Source organism: Manis pentadactyla, chromosome 10 (genome assembly GCF_030020395.1).
Source record: "Manis pentadactyla isolate mManPen7 chromosome 10, mManPen7.hap1, whole genome shotgun sequence".
NCBI classification, from domain to species: Eukaryota; Metazoa; Chordata; class Mammalia; order Pholidota; family Manidae; genus Manis; species Manis pentadactyla.
The window spans coordinates 27,893,358-27,914,799 of record NC_080028.1 but is presented as its reverse complement, the minus strand read 5'-3'; the positions used below and the strand labels follow the sequence as shown (position 1 = coordinate 27,914,799).

The 21,442-nt window shown below is 35.4% G+C and overlaps 1 protein-coding gene across 1 annotated transcript in view; it reads right to left on the bottom strand.

Moving 5' to 3' along the window:
- Window positions 1–321: 321 nt before the first annotated feature.
- EPYC (epiphycan) overlaps window positions 322–21,442 on the bottom strand; it is a 36,539-nt gene continuing 15,418 nt past the window's right edge. The window contains exons 3-7 of the mRNA XM_036891549.2: window positions 13,853–14,024; window positions 9,008–9,166; window positions 7,964–8,166; window positions 6,649–6,744; window positions 322–2,029 (exon numbers count right to left, since the gene is read on the bottom strand). Of these exons, the coding sequence (XP_036747444.1) occupies window positions 1,859–2,029; window positions 6,649–6,744; window positions 7,964–8,166; window positions 9,008–9,166; window positions 13,853–14,024 (801 nt within the window). The 3' untranslated portion in view covers window positions 322–1,858. The remainder of the gene's footprint in view (window positions 2,030–6,648; window positions 6,745–7,963; window positions 8,167–9,007; window positions 9,167–13,852; window positions 14,025–21,442) is intronic.

The window sequence follows — 21,442 nt, the reverse complement described above, 5'->3', positions numbered from 1 at the left end:
TCAAAACAAAAACTCTTGCAATCAATTTCTAAATATACTTGTAGTGCTTGATGGTTTGACAGTTATTTTATTTTTAAACTTTTCAATTTCAGGATATACAAATTTTGATGACATACATAGTTTTCCCCTATAGGTCTCAAACAGGCTAATATACTTCCATTATTAAAGATATTGGTATTTATATACTTTCAGTTGAAACAAGAAAATGCTTATACATCTAAAGTGGAGAAACGTGAAAGCAATTCTCTTCAATTGTTACACTTCAGAAATCCTGGATTTAGCTATAATGTCTACAAATAATGGTATATAGTATATAATTTACATGAAAAAATATATTTTCCTGAAAGAGATAGTTGAAAATAAAAATATACATTGTTTTTAAATGTTGGAAGTGTGCTATTGCCAATTTTTGTCCTATGTTTTTACTTCAATATATTAATTCAGAAATAGATTATGCAATGATGAAAAAGTTTGATAATAAACCATCTTCGTGAGCTTTTAGAGAATCAGGCACTCTCCTACTCTATTGGTGAAAGCATAAATGGGTATAACATCTTTGAAGACCAACTTTATTAAAATTTAAAATAATATTCTTTTTGATCCAGAATTCCACTTCTACTAATTTTTCTATTGGTATATTCTCACATATGGACAGAGTTACTATAGTCACACAAGGATATTATTTGTGATTTTAGTGTAAATACAAAAAATAAAATGGACATCCATATAATGGGCTAATACATGTTCTTTGGGGTAGGTAGAGCTGTATGTGCTGATAGGAAAAACTTGTCAAGATATATTTTTAAGTGAAACAAGCAAGATTCTGAATAGCAGTTATTTTTTGTACCTAAAAATCCAAGTTCGTATGTATAGATACATACAGAATGATGATATATATAAATGTGGCACATGAATATATATATATGTGTGTATAAAAGGGGAAATTAGGTGGAAGTTTTTGTTTCTCATGGAAACCTTCATTAAGGTATGCAAGAAATCATGGACTAGTTATTTCTGGGAGTGGAGTTCAGGGTTTGCAACTAGAAGGAAACTCACCTTCCATTGTTTCTTTGTCATCTTTCAGTTGTTAACCGTGTGCCTGTATGATGATCATACATTCCAGAAAGATCAACTTTTCTTTAAAGGTCTGCCATGACTTCTTCTCTAGTGTGTTTATCATTCGTCATCTATATTGTTCATTTGCCATATTTTATTTTTTTCACAGGCACAGAAATATGGCAATAACTAGCTAGTTAAGCTAAGGTCTAAAATTATTTGACAAGTCTTTAATATGATAAAATATTATTCAAAAACTGAAGCTATGTATTTTATTGTTGGATATTGTTATTGGCATGTGATGATAATGAATGTGTTCCCACAAGGCCATTGTAATTTTCAAATATTTTTATTCTTTTCTCCATCCTCTCTAGTGAATTTGAAAACAGAAACATGTCAGAGTGAAAAAAAAAAAGAATAGAAAGTTTAATTAAAAATATCTACTTCTTGGCAATATACCTAAAGTGTTCATTTGTAAATTTTCTTTATTATATACTTAATTTGAAATTATATAGAATATAAAACTTGCAAGTTACATGTGATTTATAAGAATACCTGTGAGATATTTTCCATCACTTCGTTCTGCTCTTTCTGTGCTGTTTGGTTTATTCCTGACTCGTGTGTTGTTTCCTTAAATTACAAAATTGTCACTGTATCTTACATCTTTTAGTTGTATGTTTTATGTAATTATGTCGTTTTTCAGAACACAATTTGAAATCATCATGCTGAATTTTGTTTTTGAAGAGAGCAGTAAGAATTGTTTGGTTATACAAGGCATTATAATGCTAAGTATTATCTGCAATTAGACAAGACTCCCAACAGGCAAACGAGGAAGGCACATATATGCTTGAGGAGTTTTGCTGAGATTGATAGGGTTTCCATCCAGTCGAATGTCTTCTAGTGCCTTGCGAATGTAAGTCAAATTTTTAACATTGCAGAAGGTATCTTCATGCATTTCTAGAATGTTGTTATTCTGAAAGAGATGAAAATAAATCAGAAAAAATACAACATGTACTTAGTATTATCAAATAGGTCAATTTTGCTTCCCCCTATTTTTATTCTTTTGTTTCCCCCTTCATCCAAAAATGCACATTATATGACTCTTATACATCAAACACTTTCTAGGCAGTGGGGATAAATAAAAGAACAAAACAGACATGTACTTACCCTCTGGAGCTTGCACTTCAGTAATGGAAATACAAGAAAAGGAGGTGAAAAAACAAACTTAAAGAAAAATAATTTCCAAAAGCGATGAGTACTATGGAGAAAAGATGGTAACTGTGAAAAGTTATCTTAAGAGAGAGCAATGGAGCTGAGGAAGGAATAACAAGAATGGAATGACATGGGTGTTGAAAAAGCCAAGGTAAGAATATCCCAGGCAGAGAAAATGCCAAGTTCAATTCTGAGTAATCAGCATGGTATGTTCAAGAAGGGCAAAAATGTCAACATGGCTGAAGTGAAGTGAGGGAGAGAGTGAACAAATATCAGAAAGATAAGCAGGGCCCAGAACTAGATATTTTTAAATAGTCCAATTGAATATATTTCAGATGCCATAAAATTCATCCATTTTTAAGTATACAGTTTAGTAGTTTTTATTATATTCACAGAGTTGTACAACCATTACCACAATTTAATTTTAGAACATTTTAAACATTACCCCCAAAGCTCCATAGATATTAACAATAATCCCCCATTTTCCTCTATCATTAGCTCCTGTAAACTTCTAATCTACTTTCTGTATCTATGGATTTTCCTGTTCTGGACATTTAATATAAATGGAATCCTACATCATCTTTTGTGACTGGGTGCTTCCATTTAGAATTGTATTATCAAGGTTCATACATGTTGAAGCATATATCAGTACTTCTTTCTTTTTTATTCCTAATAATATTCCATTGAATGGATGTACCACATCTTTGTTTATCCATTCATCAGTTAATGGGTTGTTTCCACTTCTTGTCTCTTATGAATAATGCTTCTATAAACATTTGTGTACAAGTTTTGTATGGACGTGTTTTTAATATATACCTGAGAGTTGAATTGCTGGGTCATGTAGTAACTCTATGTTTAACATTCTGAGGAACTGTCAAACTGTTTTCTGAAATAGCTGCATCATTTTATACTCCTACTAGTAATGCCTGAGTGTTCCAATTTTCTCTGCATCCTAGTCAACACATCTAATTGTCTGTCTTTTTTTTTTTTAATTTTAGACAACCAACTTATATAAAATGTTAGCTCATCATGGTTTAGTTCACTATTAGTGTATACAGTACAACTGACATTATATATGGATTTTGTAAGCAGCCACATTTCTGAACTCATTTAATAGCATAAATAGTTTAGGGGATCACTTATGACTTTCAATATAAAATTCAATATAAAATGTCAATTTGGGGAGAATTTCCATCTTAGGTCTTCCAAACCATGTATATGGGATTACCTTTCCTTTATTTTAGATTTCTCTTCCCAGCTTTACTGAGGTATAATTGACAAATAAAATTGTATATATTTAAGGTATACAGTGTAATGTTTTGATATATGTATGCATTCTGAAATGCTTACCACAATGAAATTAACATTTCCAGGTAACCTCACATAGTTACCTTTGTATGTGTTTCTTGTGAGAACACCTAAGATCTACTCTCAGCAAATTTGAAGTACACAGTATTGTATTATTAACTGTAGTCATCATGCTCTACATTATATTTCCCAAACTGATTCATCCTGAATAACTAAAACTTTACATTATTTGATCAGCATCTTCCCAGATCCCTCACTCCTTAGCTCCCAGCAACCACTATTCTCCTCTTTGCTTCTGTGAGTTGAACTTTTTCAGATTCACTTAGCATAATGCTCTCCAGTTTCATTTATGTTGTTGCAAGTGGGAGATTTTCTTCTAAAAGCTGAATAACATTCCGTTGAATACATATACCACAATTTCTTTATCAGTTCATCTATTGATAGACACATAAGTTTCTTCCATATTTTGACTATTGTGAATAATGATTCAGTGAACATGGGAGTGTAGATATTTCTTCAAGATACTGATTTCCATTTCCCTTGGATATAAATCCAGAAGTGAAATCATTGGATCATTTAATAGTTCTGTATTTAATTTTTTGAAAAACCTCCATACTGTTTCCCATAATGACTGCACCACTTTCATTACCACCCACAGTGAACAAAGGTTCTCTTTATTCTACATCTTTGCCAACACTTGTTATCTTTGGTCTTTTTGATAATAGCCATTTAATGAGGTGACATCTCACTGTGGCTTTGATTTGCGTTTCCCTGGTGATTAGTGAAGGTGAGCATCTTTTCATATAGCTGTTGGCCATCTGTCTGTCTTCTCTTGTGAAAATGTCTATTCAGGTACTTTGCCAAATTTTAATCAGGTTATTTGGGTTTTTTTTGTCCTATTGAGTTGTTTGACTTCTGTATATATTTGGATGCTGACTCCTTCTCAAATGTATGGTTTGCAAATATTTTCTCCCATTCTATAGGTTACCTCTTCTCTCTGTTGATTGTTTCCTTTGCTGTGCAGAAGTCTTTCAACAGTATGTCATAGCTTTCAGTACACAAATCTTGTATTTCTTTTGTTAAAATTATCTTGACAGTTTATACTTCACACTTTCTGATGCATATTGTTTACAGTCATTACATAAGGATTGTATAACTATGTAGTATTGATTAATAATGATAGATAATGACTATATAATTGTTGTTAGGTACATATATGTTTATACTTGCATATTTCTGATGGATTAACCCTGTTATCATTACAAAGTGTTTATTAGGAAAACAGATTTAATGCTGATGTGCTGTACTATTGCCTTTGGTAGGTAATAGATACATTTAAAAAATAATAATTGCGCCTCACATTTAAGTACTTACCATGTTCCAGTAACTGTACTAGTCACTTTATAAACAAGAACTGAGATGCAGGTAAGTTCAGATGTTTGTCCAATGTATAGATAGTGTTGGAAGCAGAATTTCAGTGCAGGAATCTACTTTTGCCAGAGCCTTTATTCTTAATTACTATAATGTTTGCAAACATTTTTTCAAATGAATCAAAAAGGGTGTTTTTATATAATCATTAAAAGTACATATAAACTGAAAACAATGTCAATTATTTATACTGGATATCAGTGAGGTGGTCATAAAAATGACATATTTTAAAAGGTGCACTTAATGCCTTTTAAAACGTTAGAATAGGAAATGTAAATCCAGTTACTTAAAAGAAAATCTCACTGTATATTGTGTTTAAATATAAAATCAGAGACCTAGTTACATTATAAGGTGAGTATCATCACAAACAATAGGAATAAAATTTAATTCAGAATTGGAAAGTACATTCCAAAATTTCTTGGAAGATTCCCTTGAAAATCCTTTCAGACATAAACAAGGCAAGAAATTCTCATACATCTAGAAATTCACACACACACACACACACACACACACACACACACACACACACACACACTCCTGGCAAAACAGGAGAGGCAGAGAGCTATCCAGAAACAATATGATGACCAAAAAGGACATAGACATCAAGGAAGCAAAAATAGAATAAATTTCAAAAGAGACAGGACTCCAAGATTCATAAGCAGATAAACACAAAGACACCAAAAAAGTATGAAAAGATATATATTAACAGGAAGAAAAGACACAGACATGAATATTTACAGAATCCACAGGTAAAACATGGGGATCAGAGATCTGCTCTGATAGCAAAGCCACTTCTCGTAAAGGTTTGTACTTTTTCTGCTCAAAGATTGTAATATTACACTATCGCGTTGAGCATACAATGGTATGTTCTCTACAGATTTATTCTACTGAACAGATGAAATTATTAGAGGAAGTTGATTACAGCTGCAGACCAAAGTTACTCACATCTGAAATAAGAAACTATTTATCTTTCTTTGTTTTAACAAAAAAAAAAATGTTTGTGTTAATTGAACATATTTTAATATATTTAATGAAATATTTTTAGAAAATATGGCATTGTAACATTTTTAAAAATGTGCTTTTCAGTCATTACTTCAAAGATAAAATATGCCATAATGGGATTTAAAATAACACAAATTTTCGAATCTGTTGGTTTAGGGAAAAACTGCGTTTTCTTAATCCATAAAGATGTAAGCCTGCCGTCTCTCAGTGGATAGGAATGCCCTAGGATTGAATTGAATTCAATACATCAAACCTAAAATAAAAACAAAGGTTGTCATTTTTCCCCCCAAAGGCTAGAAGTGAAATGAGATTTTTCTCTCTGCCTTTTTCTCTTCCATTTTCAATTTTTACACATTTTGTCAGGCACGGAAGCTTTCAGATTTTTTTTTCAAGGAAGTTTCAAAAAGATGCATTATGATTTGAAAATAAAGTTGAAAGTTTTTGGAAATCAATCAGTATAGACAAAGTCAGGAATGTGCGAATACCCTGAACTCAAGATTGAGAGAGAGAATGAATGAGACAGGGGAGAAAAATTGTCACAGTGTGTCAAAGTGCCATTATCAACAGCTCCCTGTGTCCTGATTCCTCCTCTGTGCTTCTGTTTTCCATGGAGCAGTTGGGCATACCTCACCAGAAGCCTACCTGGAGGTGGAGGGCTCGTAGGTTTTCAGGGAGTGGCAGAGGGATGTGGTCCAAGTTGTTATCAGTGAGGTAGAGATGACGGAGGTCATACATATCCTGTAAACATACCAAATGTAGGGACTTAATAGAAATTAGTGGGGCCACAGTTTTATTTACCATTCCCTGTCTATGCAGCTATTTGTAGAATAATCATGTCGGTTCAGGTCTTGTTTTGTGAAGTTGAAGCAGATTAGTTTTCACATTACTAGACAATTCAAATGAGTTTTGGAAGAATTGACTGTAAGCAAATATTTCTTGATGAAAATGAAAAGTGTTTCTCAATCTCTGGGAAGAATCTTGCTTTTTCCACTCTCACTTTCTCAATTCAAGAAAGGTAGCTACTTCCCATGGAAGATAAGAGAACAAAAACCCGTTCTCTATAGCTCAGGGACCAGGAAAAGGGGAGTCTAGCAAGACTGAAAACATTTAGATAACATTTGCACTTTAGCCAAAACACCACAGAACAATCTGTGACTCGTTATCACCCATGCCAACCTATAGCTGAGAGTGGAGCCTGAACTTTGACCCTTGCCAGGCATCATTAGGTGCACAAGTGCTCTTGCCTACCAGGGTGAGATGCACGAGTTAGTGGAGAGACAGGATTTTCACCATTGCCCAGGGCTAATGGGTCCACACGTCCTGCTGTGGTTTCCCTGGGAGTAACATGGTGTCCTCTCAAACAGTGTTTCAAGTTTATTTGTTTGACATATCTTTAGAGGAGCACTTTAAATGGAGTAAGAGTGGGTAAGAAAGCCATTTGGTCACTGTTCTCATAATGCAGAACACTCCATGCTGTTATTCTAAGCAAGTCAGCCTAGCCTCAAACTTGCTTCCTTCACTTAGAAACAAAATTCCTAAGATTAACTGAATCCAACCTCTTTACACAGTATTTAGAAGCCTTCTACATTCAAGGCACCACCCACACCCTGCACAAGCAGCTGCCCCTTTAACCACAAAAAAATATTCCCCTTGGGTGGTGTTCTTGGGAAATACAAATTCTCTGGCTTACACCATTTCCAGATGCTCTTTAAAGATTAGTAGTCCTGGTAGCCACCCCACTTCTTTTTCCAGCTCTGCTTTCTGGTGCTTGACCAGCCTCAGAATTTACCAGAACACAGTATTTCCCAAAAGCTTGATAATTATAGTGTTGTAAAGTTTATTTTAGGAGTCAAAAGTCTCATCAAATCAAATCCCTTTATGGAAATGAAAAGGCCAGTCATTGACAGCAACTGGAAGGAGAAGATGAGAGGCTTTCATTTCCAAATTTAAAACTCACTTTAAATGCTTCTTGCTTTATTCCTTTCCTTCCAAGTCTATTGTTGCTGATTTCAATAAATGTCAGAGTGTTGGGCAGTTCTGGAAGTTGCCTTATTTTGTTGTCACGCAGGACAAGCTCTTGGAGTTGAGGAAGCTTTCTGAACGCATCTTCATCAATCTCAGATATTAGATTTGATGTCAGATCAATCCTTCTTAAATCATCTATAAGAAAAAATGAAGTCGTTAAATACTCATGAATATATTTTGCTCACATAAAAATATGAATAAAAATTTTCCCACATACAAGCAAATATAAAGTTAACTAGCAATGGACAATTAAGGGGATAATTATTTCTAACTACAGTATAAAAATTTGTTAGCTCCCAAATATTCATATTTATGCACTTAGAAGAAAATGCAGCTTTAACAAAGAATTGACACATTATATTTAAAATAAGTAGTCTTTTTGCTATGTAATTCATAAATTTTGTCTTGATTTTACTACTTAAAACGTTTTCTTCAGTGATGGCAGATTGTTGTATTCTTTAATAGTCATAGATACATTAACATTAAAATACAAATGCATTAAAAAGAAATTTTCAAAAGATGAAAACACTTTTTGAAGATAAGTACCAAAGTTCTTCTAAATTGGCAACAATTATAAAGTCAGAATTTAGGCTTGCATTCATCCATCATAAAACAGTTGTGCTTTAATGAAAATCTATTCAAACAAGCAAATCCTGGAAAATATAGGACCATGGCATTTTACTCTTAATGTCATAACACGATAATGAGTCCTAGCTTATAAAGTATAATTATTTATGATTTCTATGAAGTTGAAAATAGTTTATTTGAAAATATCAACAACTATATAGTTTCATAATAACCTTTAATTATTCATCATTTTTCTTATAATTAAAACAAGCCTTCAAAATTTAGATAAGAAAAAATAATTGGTTTATGAGTTATATTTCGATATTCAGATTTCAGTGTTATCATTTTATAATGCAAACATGTTAGGAAAGTGTGAAGAAGAGAAGAATATTAATGCTATCATCCATACTTAGGCTGGCAAAGTCATTTTTGTTGATCTTTTTAATTCTGTTAAAACGGGAATAGAAATAAGCAGTGTTCTTGGGCAGCGGAGGAATAGCATCAAGTTCACGGTCATCGCAGTATACGGTGGTACTTATGCAAGTGCACAGAAGGCAGGTTGGAAAGTCTAAAAGATACAGGAAAATAATTACACGTAAGTAACAAAAGCAATTTTTAAGAAACAATATGATTAGTTGCTTATTAAACAAGATTAGAGTCTCATCTGGACCATCCTGGTATGTTTCATACTTGTCCATATTAATTTTATGTAAGTGGATATTGAAGCTGAATAAATTAAAGCTGCCACAATAATTAATATACTTTTTGTAATGTTTTAGAGATTTATTTTAAATTACTGAGTGGATACAATGTGGTTGTTTTTATACTAATTAGAAATTCTATTTTCACATGTACATATTAAGATTGTGGTTTTTATAAAGGTAAAACATCACATACAATTTTATTAGGTCTTTGGGTCAATATTTAAACACACTACTGAAACAAAATCTGCTTCAAGAAAAACATAGGGTAATAACCATTAATATTAATTCACTCAATATGTGTTTATTGAGTTCTTCTATGTAAATGACACAGTGTTAGCTGGAGAAACTGGTGGGCGCAAAGAGACACAGTCCTATTTTATGATGTGCTAAGATGAATGTTAGTCACACAAACAAATGAAACGATGACTGTCGTAAATGCCACGAAATACCACGTAAGTATGAAATAAGGGAATTTGACCCCGTCTGGGTGTCATGGTTCTCTGAGCAGGTGGTCACTGCGTTGAGATCTGCAGGACAAGGAGTTGACTATGTGGGAGGGAAGAGTGAGGGCAGAGGCAGCATCACGTGCCAAGTCCCTTCGCTGAAAGATGGTCCATGTGGTTGTAGCACAGAGAGCACGGGGATGTGTGGGATATAATGTACAGAGGACATACTGGCTATGTTACAGATTTGGGTCCTTATTCTCAGGATGGGCAGGGGTATTACACGATCGTAAGAGGTCACTCTGCTTGAATGTATGGTGGAAGACCGGGGCAGGGCCCATGGGCAATGTGGAGATGAGTTGTTGTTGAGATAAAAGATCATGGTTCTTGGCTAGGGTCACAGTGATAGAAGAGGCAACAGACCAAAGATGTGTGAGGCTGGACTGTATCTCAACATATTCTCTCTCTCTCTCTCTCTCTCTCTCTCTCTCTCTCTCTCTCACACACACACACACACACACACACACCCCTACTCCTCCTTCACTCTCTCTTTAGTGGTCATGTAGATGACAGTGAGCTTCCAATGGAGCTAGAGAAGCAATGACCAGAGGATAGGAGGAAAACAGGATGGGGTATTACTTTTATGGGGGCCGAGTGGGGTGAATTTGAAGGAAAGGGAACAGAAAGCAATCTAAGGCTGCTGAGATGTCAGGAAATTAAGGGCAGCAAAACGTCTCGGGTTATTGCTGTGTTTGTAGGAGACTTGAGCAAGAGCTGTGGAGTGATGAGGCTGGAAACCAGATTACAGCCAATTAAGGAGGCAGGTGGAGTTGAGGAAATAGTTGCATCAAATATGGACAATACTAGAGATGTTTGTGAAGAAGGAGGGAAGAGAGAAGGTGCTAAGTGTAAGAAGATGTATTTGTGGGATGTATGATGAGGGAAACCGGGAGAAAATTGAAGAACAGGACACAAAGGATGAGAGGTTGAATATAAAAAGGATCCTGAGAGTGCAAGAGGAAAGGAGATTTGAAGCAGAGTGGGAAAGATTCTCATCCCACATGGGGGAGACAGGCAGTTCCTCTGTTGTGATAGGAAGAGAGGGGGATAAGGTACATGGGTGCAGATGTAACTAAACATTATGTTGGAGGTAGAAAGACCACAGAGCTGCTGCCCCAAAGACAAAGACTGCACTTTGTCAAATGGGAGGCTAAGCTATCTGATGAGCTTAAAGAGCAAAGGCAGGAGGAGAGAAGAGGCTGCAACATGTGAGATGACTAGAACAGGAAATAGCCAGGAGAGCAGCTGGAAGAAGAAAGTGATGGAAAGGCTTTCTAGGCATTGCTCAGGGATCAGTTCATCCCAATTTAGCTGGGACTGTTCCAGCTTTAGCATGTAGCCTCCCCCGCAGGCAAGCTGGGCCACTTGGTTGTCTCAGTTGAGAGATCCAGTTGTGGTTTGTGATTTGTGATCAAGAGCTCGTGATGCACCTATGAAATTCTTACTGTTCTCATTAAGTAGAAAAATCAGGTACAGTAACAACTTCAGGAACAGAAACTATTTTAGGGATGGAAATCTAGGGGAAAAAAATTAAGGGGGAGCTATAAAATACTTAATGTTTGCTAATTTCTCCATCCATTATGAAGTAATATTTGCCACTTCTAAATTTTTAGAAATCAGGGCATTTGAATCTTCTCTGTATTCATGGCCTTGCTAACTTAACAGTCATTGGTTAGGGTAATTTATATATCTTCACACCAGCTATAATTTAATTTTAGCTTTCCCATTCATAGCTCAAGCTGACTTTATATGGATTTACACTATTACTTTTAGAAATTTGTACTAATAGTAAAAAAATGTTATTTTAATTTTTAACATTCTAAATATTTCCAAACTAACTCCAATGAATTTATAAGATTTCAATTTAATTTTAAAATTTATAATCTATGGTGGTGTTTTTTTCTTTGGGAATTAAAATGTTAATTAAGTTTTAACTTTATTACTCATCCTTAGACTAGAGATAAAATTTGCTTTAAAGTCACAGATTTTTTTAATATTGTTTCAGAACGGACATTTCTATTGTTCCTGACTCTGTTAAAAGACTTGAGTGTAGGTAATGATGGCAAATCCATCAATATTTGAAGGATCTAAAGTCAGTTAAAAGTAAATAATGTTCTAGGTTTATTCAGTTTTCCCATTTTGAGTGCTTTCCACTATGTACTTATCTTTCCTTCTATTGTAAGTGTATCTTCTTAGTTCTGCTTATATAAGTATTCAACCGCTCCACAGAAAGTTAACTATGTGGAAAGAATATGATGTAGTGATTAAAAATATTGGCTTAGGATCGATCGGTCTCTGCATTCCAGCACTGCTCCATCTTGCCTCCAGGATCTTAGGCAACTTTTGTAGTATGTTGGAGCCTTAGTTTTCCTGTTTATAAAGTGGTGATAATACCTCGTACTTAGTGCTATTGCAGCTCTTCAAAAGAGTTAAGGTACATAAAACACTTTAGTGGCTGGAGTATAATCAGCAATTCACAAAAGACAACTTTTTACATTACTTGCTGGTGAACAGTTAAAAACTCATAGACACAGAGAGTAGACTGGTAGTTACCAGGGGCTGGGGGAGGGAGAAATGGGGAATTGTTGTTCCACACGTATAAAGTTTGTTATGCAAAATGATCAATTCTAGAAATCTGCTATATGACATAGAGCCAATAGTTAACCATGCTGTATTGTACACTGAAGAATTTTGAGAGTAAAAAAGTATAACTTTTCTATTGATAATAGAATAATGAGAATAACATTTATTTTTATGATGAGATTAACTAACATTATGTTTGCTATGGGCTAGGCACTAAATTCATTCATTTATTGCTTAGAACAGCTCTATGAGGGAAGATGTATTAGTTATTATCCCTCCTTTCAGATGAGAAAACTAAGCTAAAAAAAAAAATTTGTAGTCTTGTTCAAGACTGTATATCCAGCAAGTTGCAAAGTTGGGATTTGAATGTTCTTCCCTCTCTTGTTTCCTCAGTGTGTTCTGTGCAGTTTTCTCCTATTCCCTGCAATGCATTATTGCCTCTAAATGTGTTACATCTGTATCCATAACAGTAGTTATTTGAAGATAAATTTTATATCTCCAGGACATAGAGTACAGAGACACTTGAGACTAAATAAACCTTTGCACTGGGAACCCTACTCGTTTTTGCTATAACCCTTCTCTGTGCCATTCTTTGTGTGTGAAAGTATTCTGGTGTGAGTCCCCTTGAGTACCACCATGGTTCCTGCTGACAAATTCTAACAAGAAATACAGACAAATCGTATAATCACATTTAGCACCAGAAATACCTTCTCATTAACTAAAAGGCTCTGGTTTAGATCCCCTTCAGGCTGTACAAAGTGGAGTACAACGTCACAGAACGCTTTCCTTTCTTTTCCTTTCTCTAGCGCTTTCTAGGAGTGACTGAAAAGAAGCCTGTTTTCCAGTATGTTCACAAGCAACAATCAGAATAGGCTTGCTTCAAACCCAGTGTAAGAGACTTAGTACTTAAGTGAGTTCCTAAGTCTGTAAATTCCCAACCTTTTTGAGCTAATATCCTCAGTCATAATGAAAAGATTAATACTAACACCTTCACAGCAAGACTGTAATAGTCAAATGAGATAATGTGACATGCTGAGCATGATGGTCCACAGGTAGTGCACAACCAATGTAATATTATTAGTAGTACCATTGTCATCCTCATCTGTCATCACCTTATCGCCCTGAACTGCTGTGGCCTGATCTCTCAGATGTCGATTCTGATCTTGCTAATAGTGTGTCCTCTGTTCTAAAAATGCATTTCACCACAAAGGTTTTGAGTAGTGATGCCAGACAAATATTTTCAACCCCAACCTTTGGTTATTCAATAATTTCCATCATGCTAAAGCTGAATTACTAAAACTGCTTTGTATTTGAATACAAAATACGTGTGTATCTCGTGCTTCAAACTTAGCCTACTGCAAAATTTTCTCCTTGGCTTGCGTGTGTTCCCACTGGAGTAGGCGCTGGGCAGTTCGAGGGATGACCAAGTGGATTTAATTACAATTCAACTTTGGTGGAGCCGACCTTCACTGGTGTGTGGGCCCAGGACCCCGGGGAATTCGGGCTCCTGTGGGGAAGAGCCATCGATCAGCCTAGGTGTGGACTCCTCCTCCTCCTCCTCTTCAGCCTCCTCTGGCTGTGGGGGCGGGGTGAGGAGCTCTCTGTTGCCTGAAGGCATCACTGTCGCTATTTCAACCTGAAAAAGCAGCAGAATTTCATCAATCAGGTACCCTTCTCAATCAGCCTGTGCGGCAGTGACACTGATTTAAAATGCATCCGTTCTTTGCCACAAGAGGTCACTCGTGTTCTGAAATTCAACCCAGTATGCTGGGACCGGCCTGCCTGGAAAGGTATGTGTGGGTCTACGACTGTTATTGCTTTTAGTTAATCTTGTTCCCTCAAATCTTACTAATAGTTTGCAATACCCTCCACCTCCCAGCTCCCCCACCTTTTTTTGGTCTTCTTGCTCTTCTCAACATCCCTATGAATTCATTTCATAGGTTTCAGAAAACTTCATTTATTGTTTTCTAAATAGCATTGCAAGAATGCATTATTCTTCTCCTGATAGAGTCAAATTGATCTAGAAGTGTGCAGAGTAAAATTCCAAAGTTCCCTTCACCCTGCAACTCTAATTCTACTTCCCTTGAAGGTAATAACCAATAAGAAATTGATATGTATGTTACTTTATACTTGATATGTATGTTCCAATGTGTGTTACTTTATAAACATCTACCTCCCTGATGACTTTGTATCCGTGCGCAGGTAATATGCTCAAGAAAATTGTTCGACAACATGCAGGACCCACCTTCTGGGGCCTCATTTCCTCATGGCATTCCCAGAAATCCCAGATTCCCTCTTCACAGCCTGATATGACGTCTTGATTCTTTTCACCCATCTTCTTTATTTGCTTTCATTAAACAAGAAAAAGAAACCCACGCAAATTCCCTTCTAATGTATTTAATATCAAAATGATATGCAAGCTTTCATGTATAAAATAGTTACATAACTTAACCAGATGTTTTCTGGATATTTTAAATAGATGTTTTAGATAACCATAGCATTTTAAAGAAATACCTGCTATTTAATGTCACTTTTGCTACATTTGAATACATTGCTTCACAAATGGAAATTATCCTTTTAAAGAAACACCGAACTTTCTTTTGTCAGTTCACATTTCTGAATTGTGTCTCCTGTGTTTCTTCAAATCCTGTTTCAGCCCTTCTTACACTCTGCTGGTTGCCTCAGTTTTCTGCCTTTCCAAGCCTATTAGACGGTATACTCTGAGTTATGTTTTTTATCTTTGTACCTCAAAGCTGTAACATAATAGGCAATCAATAAAAACTTATTGAACATTATAAAAAATGCTTGTCCAAACTATATCTAATTTACAGCTCTTTGCTTACTTTTAGAAATTGCTGATAAGAATCAATGAATGTGTTGATGCTTTAATGCATCTAAAGCATGAAATCAAACCAAATCATATTGTATTTGATGCAGCAGGAAGTCATACATGAAGATATTGTAAAACTTGGCCAGAAATCTCCACTTGAGAAGATTGGGCACACTTCCTTAAACAGAGAGACATACGGTTTCCATCTGCAGGACCAGAATGAGGCAGATTCAGAAGGAATGGATTTACAGAAACCAAAAGGAGGCTCCAGGAAGAGCGGAAATTGAGACAGATGTTTCATGGAATGGAGGCAGCCTAAAGGGAGAAACACATTCCAGACACATTGCCTTGAATCTTTAGTTTTGTAGGAAAAATATTTGCACATACTTTTTACAGATGAGTGTTTTTCCACTGATTTGACATGAAGCTGTAAGATCTCACTTGTCATCCAATATAATGAGGCAAAACAGCTTTTGTGTTTACCAAAAACTGTTTTGTCCATGTTTAGTTGCTAATAGAATGTGAATGTTGAACAACTTTTAAGACCAAGGTAAAGAAATACCTTTTCAGTTCAGCAAAATTGCAGAACAGTAACCTCAAAGTACTGTGCTAGTGAGCATTTTGCATTGCAGACACATTCATTCTCACTACTGAATAGGAGTAATTTGGCTTCTTCTGTCTGTTATTTCCTCTTTTAACAATTTTCAACCTATGGTAAGAAGTTGTGAAGCAATGAATGCAAAGAAATGAGGCCAGGGAAACATGACCACCTGGCTTTCCATGTGGTTGACTTTTATGCTTATGATGCAGAAACCTAAATTTGGGAGTAAACAAACAGCCAGAAACTATCCCTGCCCCTTTTTCTCACACTTCTATTGGTAGCTTGACTCAAATGCCCGTGTACCTGAGCCTCTGATATATTCACTCTTGAGAGTTTTCCTCCATTCTTTTTCCTTTTACAACTACTTGTTTTACTCTGACTTGCCTCCTCCTGAGTTGACTTTTTAATCTGTTCATTGTATCTCCCTGAAGTTTGTAAACACAATACAGGGGGTCACTCCCGCATATGACTGTGCACTTAGTCACTGCCGCTTTAGCCTATCTTTTTGACATAGTGTCATCAGGGTACATCTGTGAGTTGACTGGCTTGCAGTAAATGGTCTATTTCTACTGTCTCATTTACCTGGCTTTAGAACCACAGATAACTTATGTCATGGTAGACTGTGCTTATGAGTCCACCAAAGAGCCTATCTACACAAGAGATGGCAAATGCGTAGCTCACAGAGTGTGACCTGCATAGAGTGAAGTGTCAGCAGCCATCAGGCTAGAAAAATATTGAGCCAAGAAGAGCCCTCAGGCCCATCTCAGCCTCTGCACCCTGCAGGGCTTTAACTCCACATAAGCAATCCAGCCCCTCAACATCATCTCATGGAAAAAGGGCTAAAATGAATCCAAGGTGTCTTCGACGATTCTGTCCCCTGAAGAAATAAGGACTCTCAGTAGAAAGTTATTCAGTTACATTTCTTATACCTGATTATGTGTACTGAGACTTTAACCAGAAATATTTGCATCATTAGTAATAATATTATAGAAGATTGAAGACTGTCATCTCCAATAATCAGCAGAGTTGTCCATAGGAAAATCTTTCTATAAAAATATTCAGCATCATTTTAAGTGACAATATTATTTGGTTAAAAGTAATTTTAATCAAATCTACTTGTGTTTTAGCAAAAACACATCAAAATGGTCTATATGCCCATATTGCTACCATTAAGTCTGCTGAAGTTATGTTTTACTTATTTGTCTTAATTTAGAGTGAAAATATGAAAAAAAATAGTGTGGTCAGAAACAGCAATTGCACTTCCTACTGATTGTCTTGTTTGCCTGAATCTCTTAAGAACAGACTACTTGTTGAACATAATCTTTCAGATGGTAACAAACCATTTGCTGCCATTAAACATTGTGTTTGAACTAATAAAACTTAATGCGCTTTTAAAAATATATTTTCCTATTTTTTTTATTTCAGCACTTAATCTGCTGCTAAGTTTCCAAGGAGGAATTCAGTGAAAACACATGAGTGATGAAAAGAATGCTATGAAAGAATTCATGTTACTCAGGTTTGATTCCTACCTTCATGAATGAATGACAAAATCACTGGATTTGTAAATGATAAAAGATTTGCCTGCCTTTGTAATTATTAATCAACCAGACTGAATGCCTGTGCCAAGCATTACATGTAAGTTTTGATCAGCTGTCCATTTACCTATCAGTATTATTTTTGAAACATCGATCAAAACCATTTTTTTTCTCTCTGTCTACTACCATCACCACCATCCAAGTTACTATCCTCTCTTGCCTGGGATGCATCAATAGTCTACGTACAGGAAGTTGGGATCTCCTCCAGTAGGAAGTCCCTCTGCATTGAGGATAAACTCTTAAAGACAAAACCGATCATGTCAACCCTCCTTAAAATCCTTCAATAGCATCTTATCGTTCTTAATCACCACAGAACAATGGCCCTGCTGAAGCACTGTAACTTAATGTTTAAGAGGAAGGATTCAGACTAGATGAGTTTGAATGTAGCCTACGAGTGAGACCTTGGGTAATTTATTTACCTCCTTGAACCTCACTTTCTCTATTTGTAAAATCCTGATATAAATAGTATAGCTGTCTTAGGATGAAAATACTAATACACACAAAACACTTAAAATAATGCCAGACACATAGTAAGTACCAGGGGAATGTTTGCTATCGTATTAAAATAAATCCAGAACTCTTTAGCTTACAGGGTCCTTTAGTTTCTTACGCTGCTTCTTCATGCATGCATGAGTTGTTCTGCTTGGAGTCCCCACCATTCCCCATCTTTTTCCCCCAATTTTATTTTCTTTTATAACAGCTTTTTTGAAGGTATAATTGATATACAAAGAAATGTGCATATTTAATAGGTACAGTTTGGTGAGTTTGAACCTATGCAAACACATGTGATAGCATCACCACAATCAAGGCAATAGACCTAGCCAACGCTGCCCAAAGTTCCCTTGTAATTACCTGCTTATTTAGCCCTCATATCCAGTTCAAGTCTTGCTTTTTCATGGAAGCTACTCAGGATCTACCTGGCTTAGACAAACATATCCAGGGGCTCTCAGAGTATTGCGTTCTACATGTTGGCACATCACCCATTACATTTGTGGTCGATTATGTTTTTATTAATTGTTGCAATTATTCCCTTTCTATAGATCCTTGCCCCTTTGCAGTATGGCTTTTCAATGCCTACAATCAAGAATGAAAGGTTGATTTCTTATCCCTTGAATTTTGAATTTTGACTGAGCTTCTGATCTGTTTTAGTCAACAGAATGTATAGATATTGTGTCAAATTTGTTTTAGTCAACAGAATGTATAGATATTGTGTCAAATTTGTTTTAGTAAACAGAATGTATAGATATTGTGTCAATTTTGAGGATTCTCCAGAAATACTGCATCGTTCTATTTGTTTTTGAGAAATTTTGCCCAGTCATCATAGGAATAAACTGGGGCTAGCCTGGTGGAAGATGAGAGGAACAGAGGAACATGGAATAGAGGAAATCAAAGTAAGCTGAGGCCAATCTAGTCCAGCCAGTCTTGAACCAACCCAGCAACTAGTTGCAGAGACATGAGTGAGCCCAGTGCAAACTAGGGGCATAGCATAGCCCGAACTGCTGAGCTACAGAACTGTGAGCTAAATAAATGGTTGCTTTAGACCACCAAAAACTGGGATTGCTTGCTAGACAGAAAAAGATAAATGATACATTACATAATGTATATGTGAATATTTTATTAGTATCTATCTCCCCTGAGGATAAACACTATATATCTCTTTTTTTTTTTCACTATTTAGGCTCCTTACCCATTTGCCTAGCAATTATTTGGCCTCCTGATAAATATAGTTGAAGCAGTATAGATAAACAATGGCATATTTTTGGTACTTTAAGGGGTTGTTTTGGATATCAGGGCAACAATATTTTAACGTATTAAAAGTATACATGAAAGAGCAGGTATGAAGAAGATTAGTTATGGATCACATACCTCCATGTCTGCCAAACCTTTGCTGTAGATGCAAACCAATCGTGAAGGGCAAGTAAAAGAGGTATGCTCTGACTTCACTTGAGGAAACTCATTTTAAATCTGCTGATCCAGGGATATTGGGTAGGTATGTTCGATATATGAGGGAAAGATGGAATTATACACCAAGAATCAGATCCACTCCACCTCACAACTCTGAGAGGCACTATTCATTCTATATGAGATTTTGAAGTTGTTTGTTACAGTTGCTAATATGCTAACATAGAACAATATAGACCTTTACAATTTTTGTTTCATTATCCATTTCCTAATTATACTGATGGAATAATTGTTAATAGTTTCTATTTCTATTGTTAATAGTTTCTATTCTAGGTAAATCTAGGCTGATTTACCTAGCACTTATCATTGATATTAGAAAAAATTTGAATGAGTATTTTTTTTTCCTCTGTCCTCTCTGATTTTCCTTTTACAAACAACTGTTCTTTGATCTTGGTCATTTGATGTAGTACTTACTGAAATGTTATACCAACAAATTTCAGTGAATTTACCATCATTTAAATTTATTAATAAATCTCAGTATTTTATTGACTTGATTAAGTCAAGGTTATGTGTATAATAAATAAATGCACTCAATGCAATGTCTTCAATATTTAAGTCAAAAATTCAGTGCAAAAGGAGTAAGAGCTGATGATTGGAAGATTTCATTTAATCATACCCTTCCTAGTCTGTCTCTCTTCTGGGACCAGAGCATTTTTCTCTTTGTTCCCATGTCTAGTTTCTCATTTCTTTTTATTGTTGTCAGAAAATGGCAATATTCCATATTCGGATGACAGAAAGGTTCTCTATTTCAGTTTCATCCCAGTTTATTGAGGACTCCATTCACCATCATCCACTTAGACTCCAGAAACTTAATAGGTTTCCAATATCTTGGTTCTCACAAAATGTATCACCTAGTTCTCATCGAATGTCTCCAAATAACATTGTTAGGGAACTTTGGCAAAAGCTTTAGAAACATTATTTAATAACAGAGTCAGTTCATGTTCCCTGTCCCCTTACTGCCCTTGTTCCCCGAGTAAGGTTGCCAGGACAACTAATGTAGGCTGGAATCGGTTCTCTCCTGAGGACAGGGGTAAGGGGAGAGAGTCAGTCTCAGTAATTGAAAACAAAGAAGTTGGAACAAACACCAAGAGTGGAACCTTCTACACTCTAGTGCTTTATTTTATGATTTAGTAATTTAGCATTTTTTTGTAAGTTTCAATCTTTCCCATCCCAAAGCAATTTGTTTAACACAGACTTTACTGAGGCACAAGGCATAATAAGCCATGACTTTTAATATGTAGAACTCTGCATTAAACTGCTATTTTCATTTATGATGATGGTAATGATGATGATGAATATATTAGTTTAGGGTAATTATAGACATTTTGAATAGGAAATATGCATTTACAGAGGCTGTCCCGGGGAAGACCAGCTAATAGTCAAATTGCCTTTGAAAGATATGATTATTATATTAAAATTTTTCTACTGTCTAATATCAGTGTTAAAGCCTTGTTAAAATTTCCAAATTTAGAAGTCTGACTTTATCTTTTAGGGGCAGAATTACTTTAAACAATCAAAAGACTGTGCAAAACCAGAAGGCTAACCTGAATTCTCTTATTGTCAACAATATATTCTCTGTAGTCTCTGTCGTCTCACTTGGAAATTTGTTGGTGACCAATAGGTGGTTGATGACTAAAGAACCAGAGCAAAGGACTCTTGATAAGTCAGCTCTGTAGTAGTAAAAGGTGGAGAAACAGCTGTTTTCTAAGGGTCAAAATCTTTAAATTTGTTGACTGTCCTAAGTTTTTGCCCTTATTAGCATGATAGAAATCATCTTGCCAGTAGGAGAAGGCTGTTAAATAGTAAATTCATTGACCTTGGCAATATTCAATTTTCTGATCTTCCTTTTATCTCTCAGTATCAAAATGTACCAATCTCTTTCAGTCTCCGTTCTTTCTTTATATATGCTACAGATTCAATATAGTTGTCATAGAAGGATTTTTATCTTAAATGTCCTGGATTTTATTCCTTTCATATGTATGTCTTTAATTAGAGTTTTGATATCATAAGTCCATTTATCACTTTAAAGTCCACATTGAATGTAAGCAGAGACATTGGCATGATGT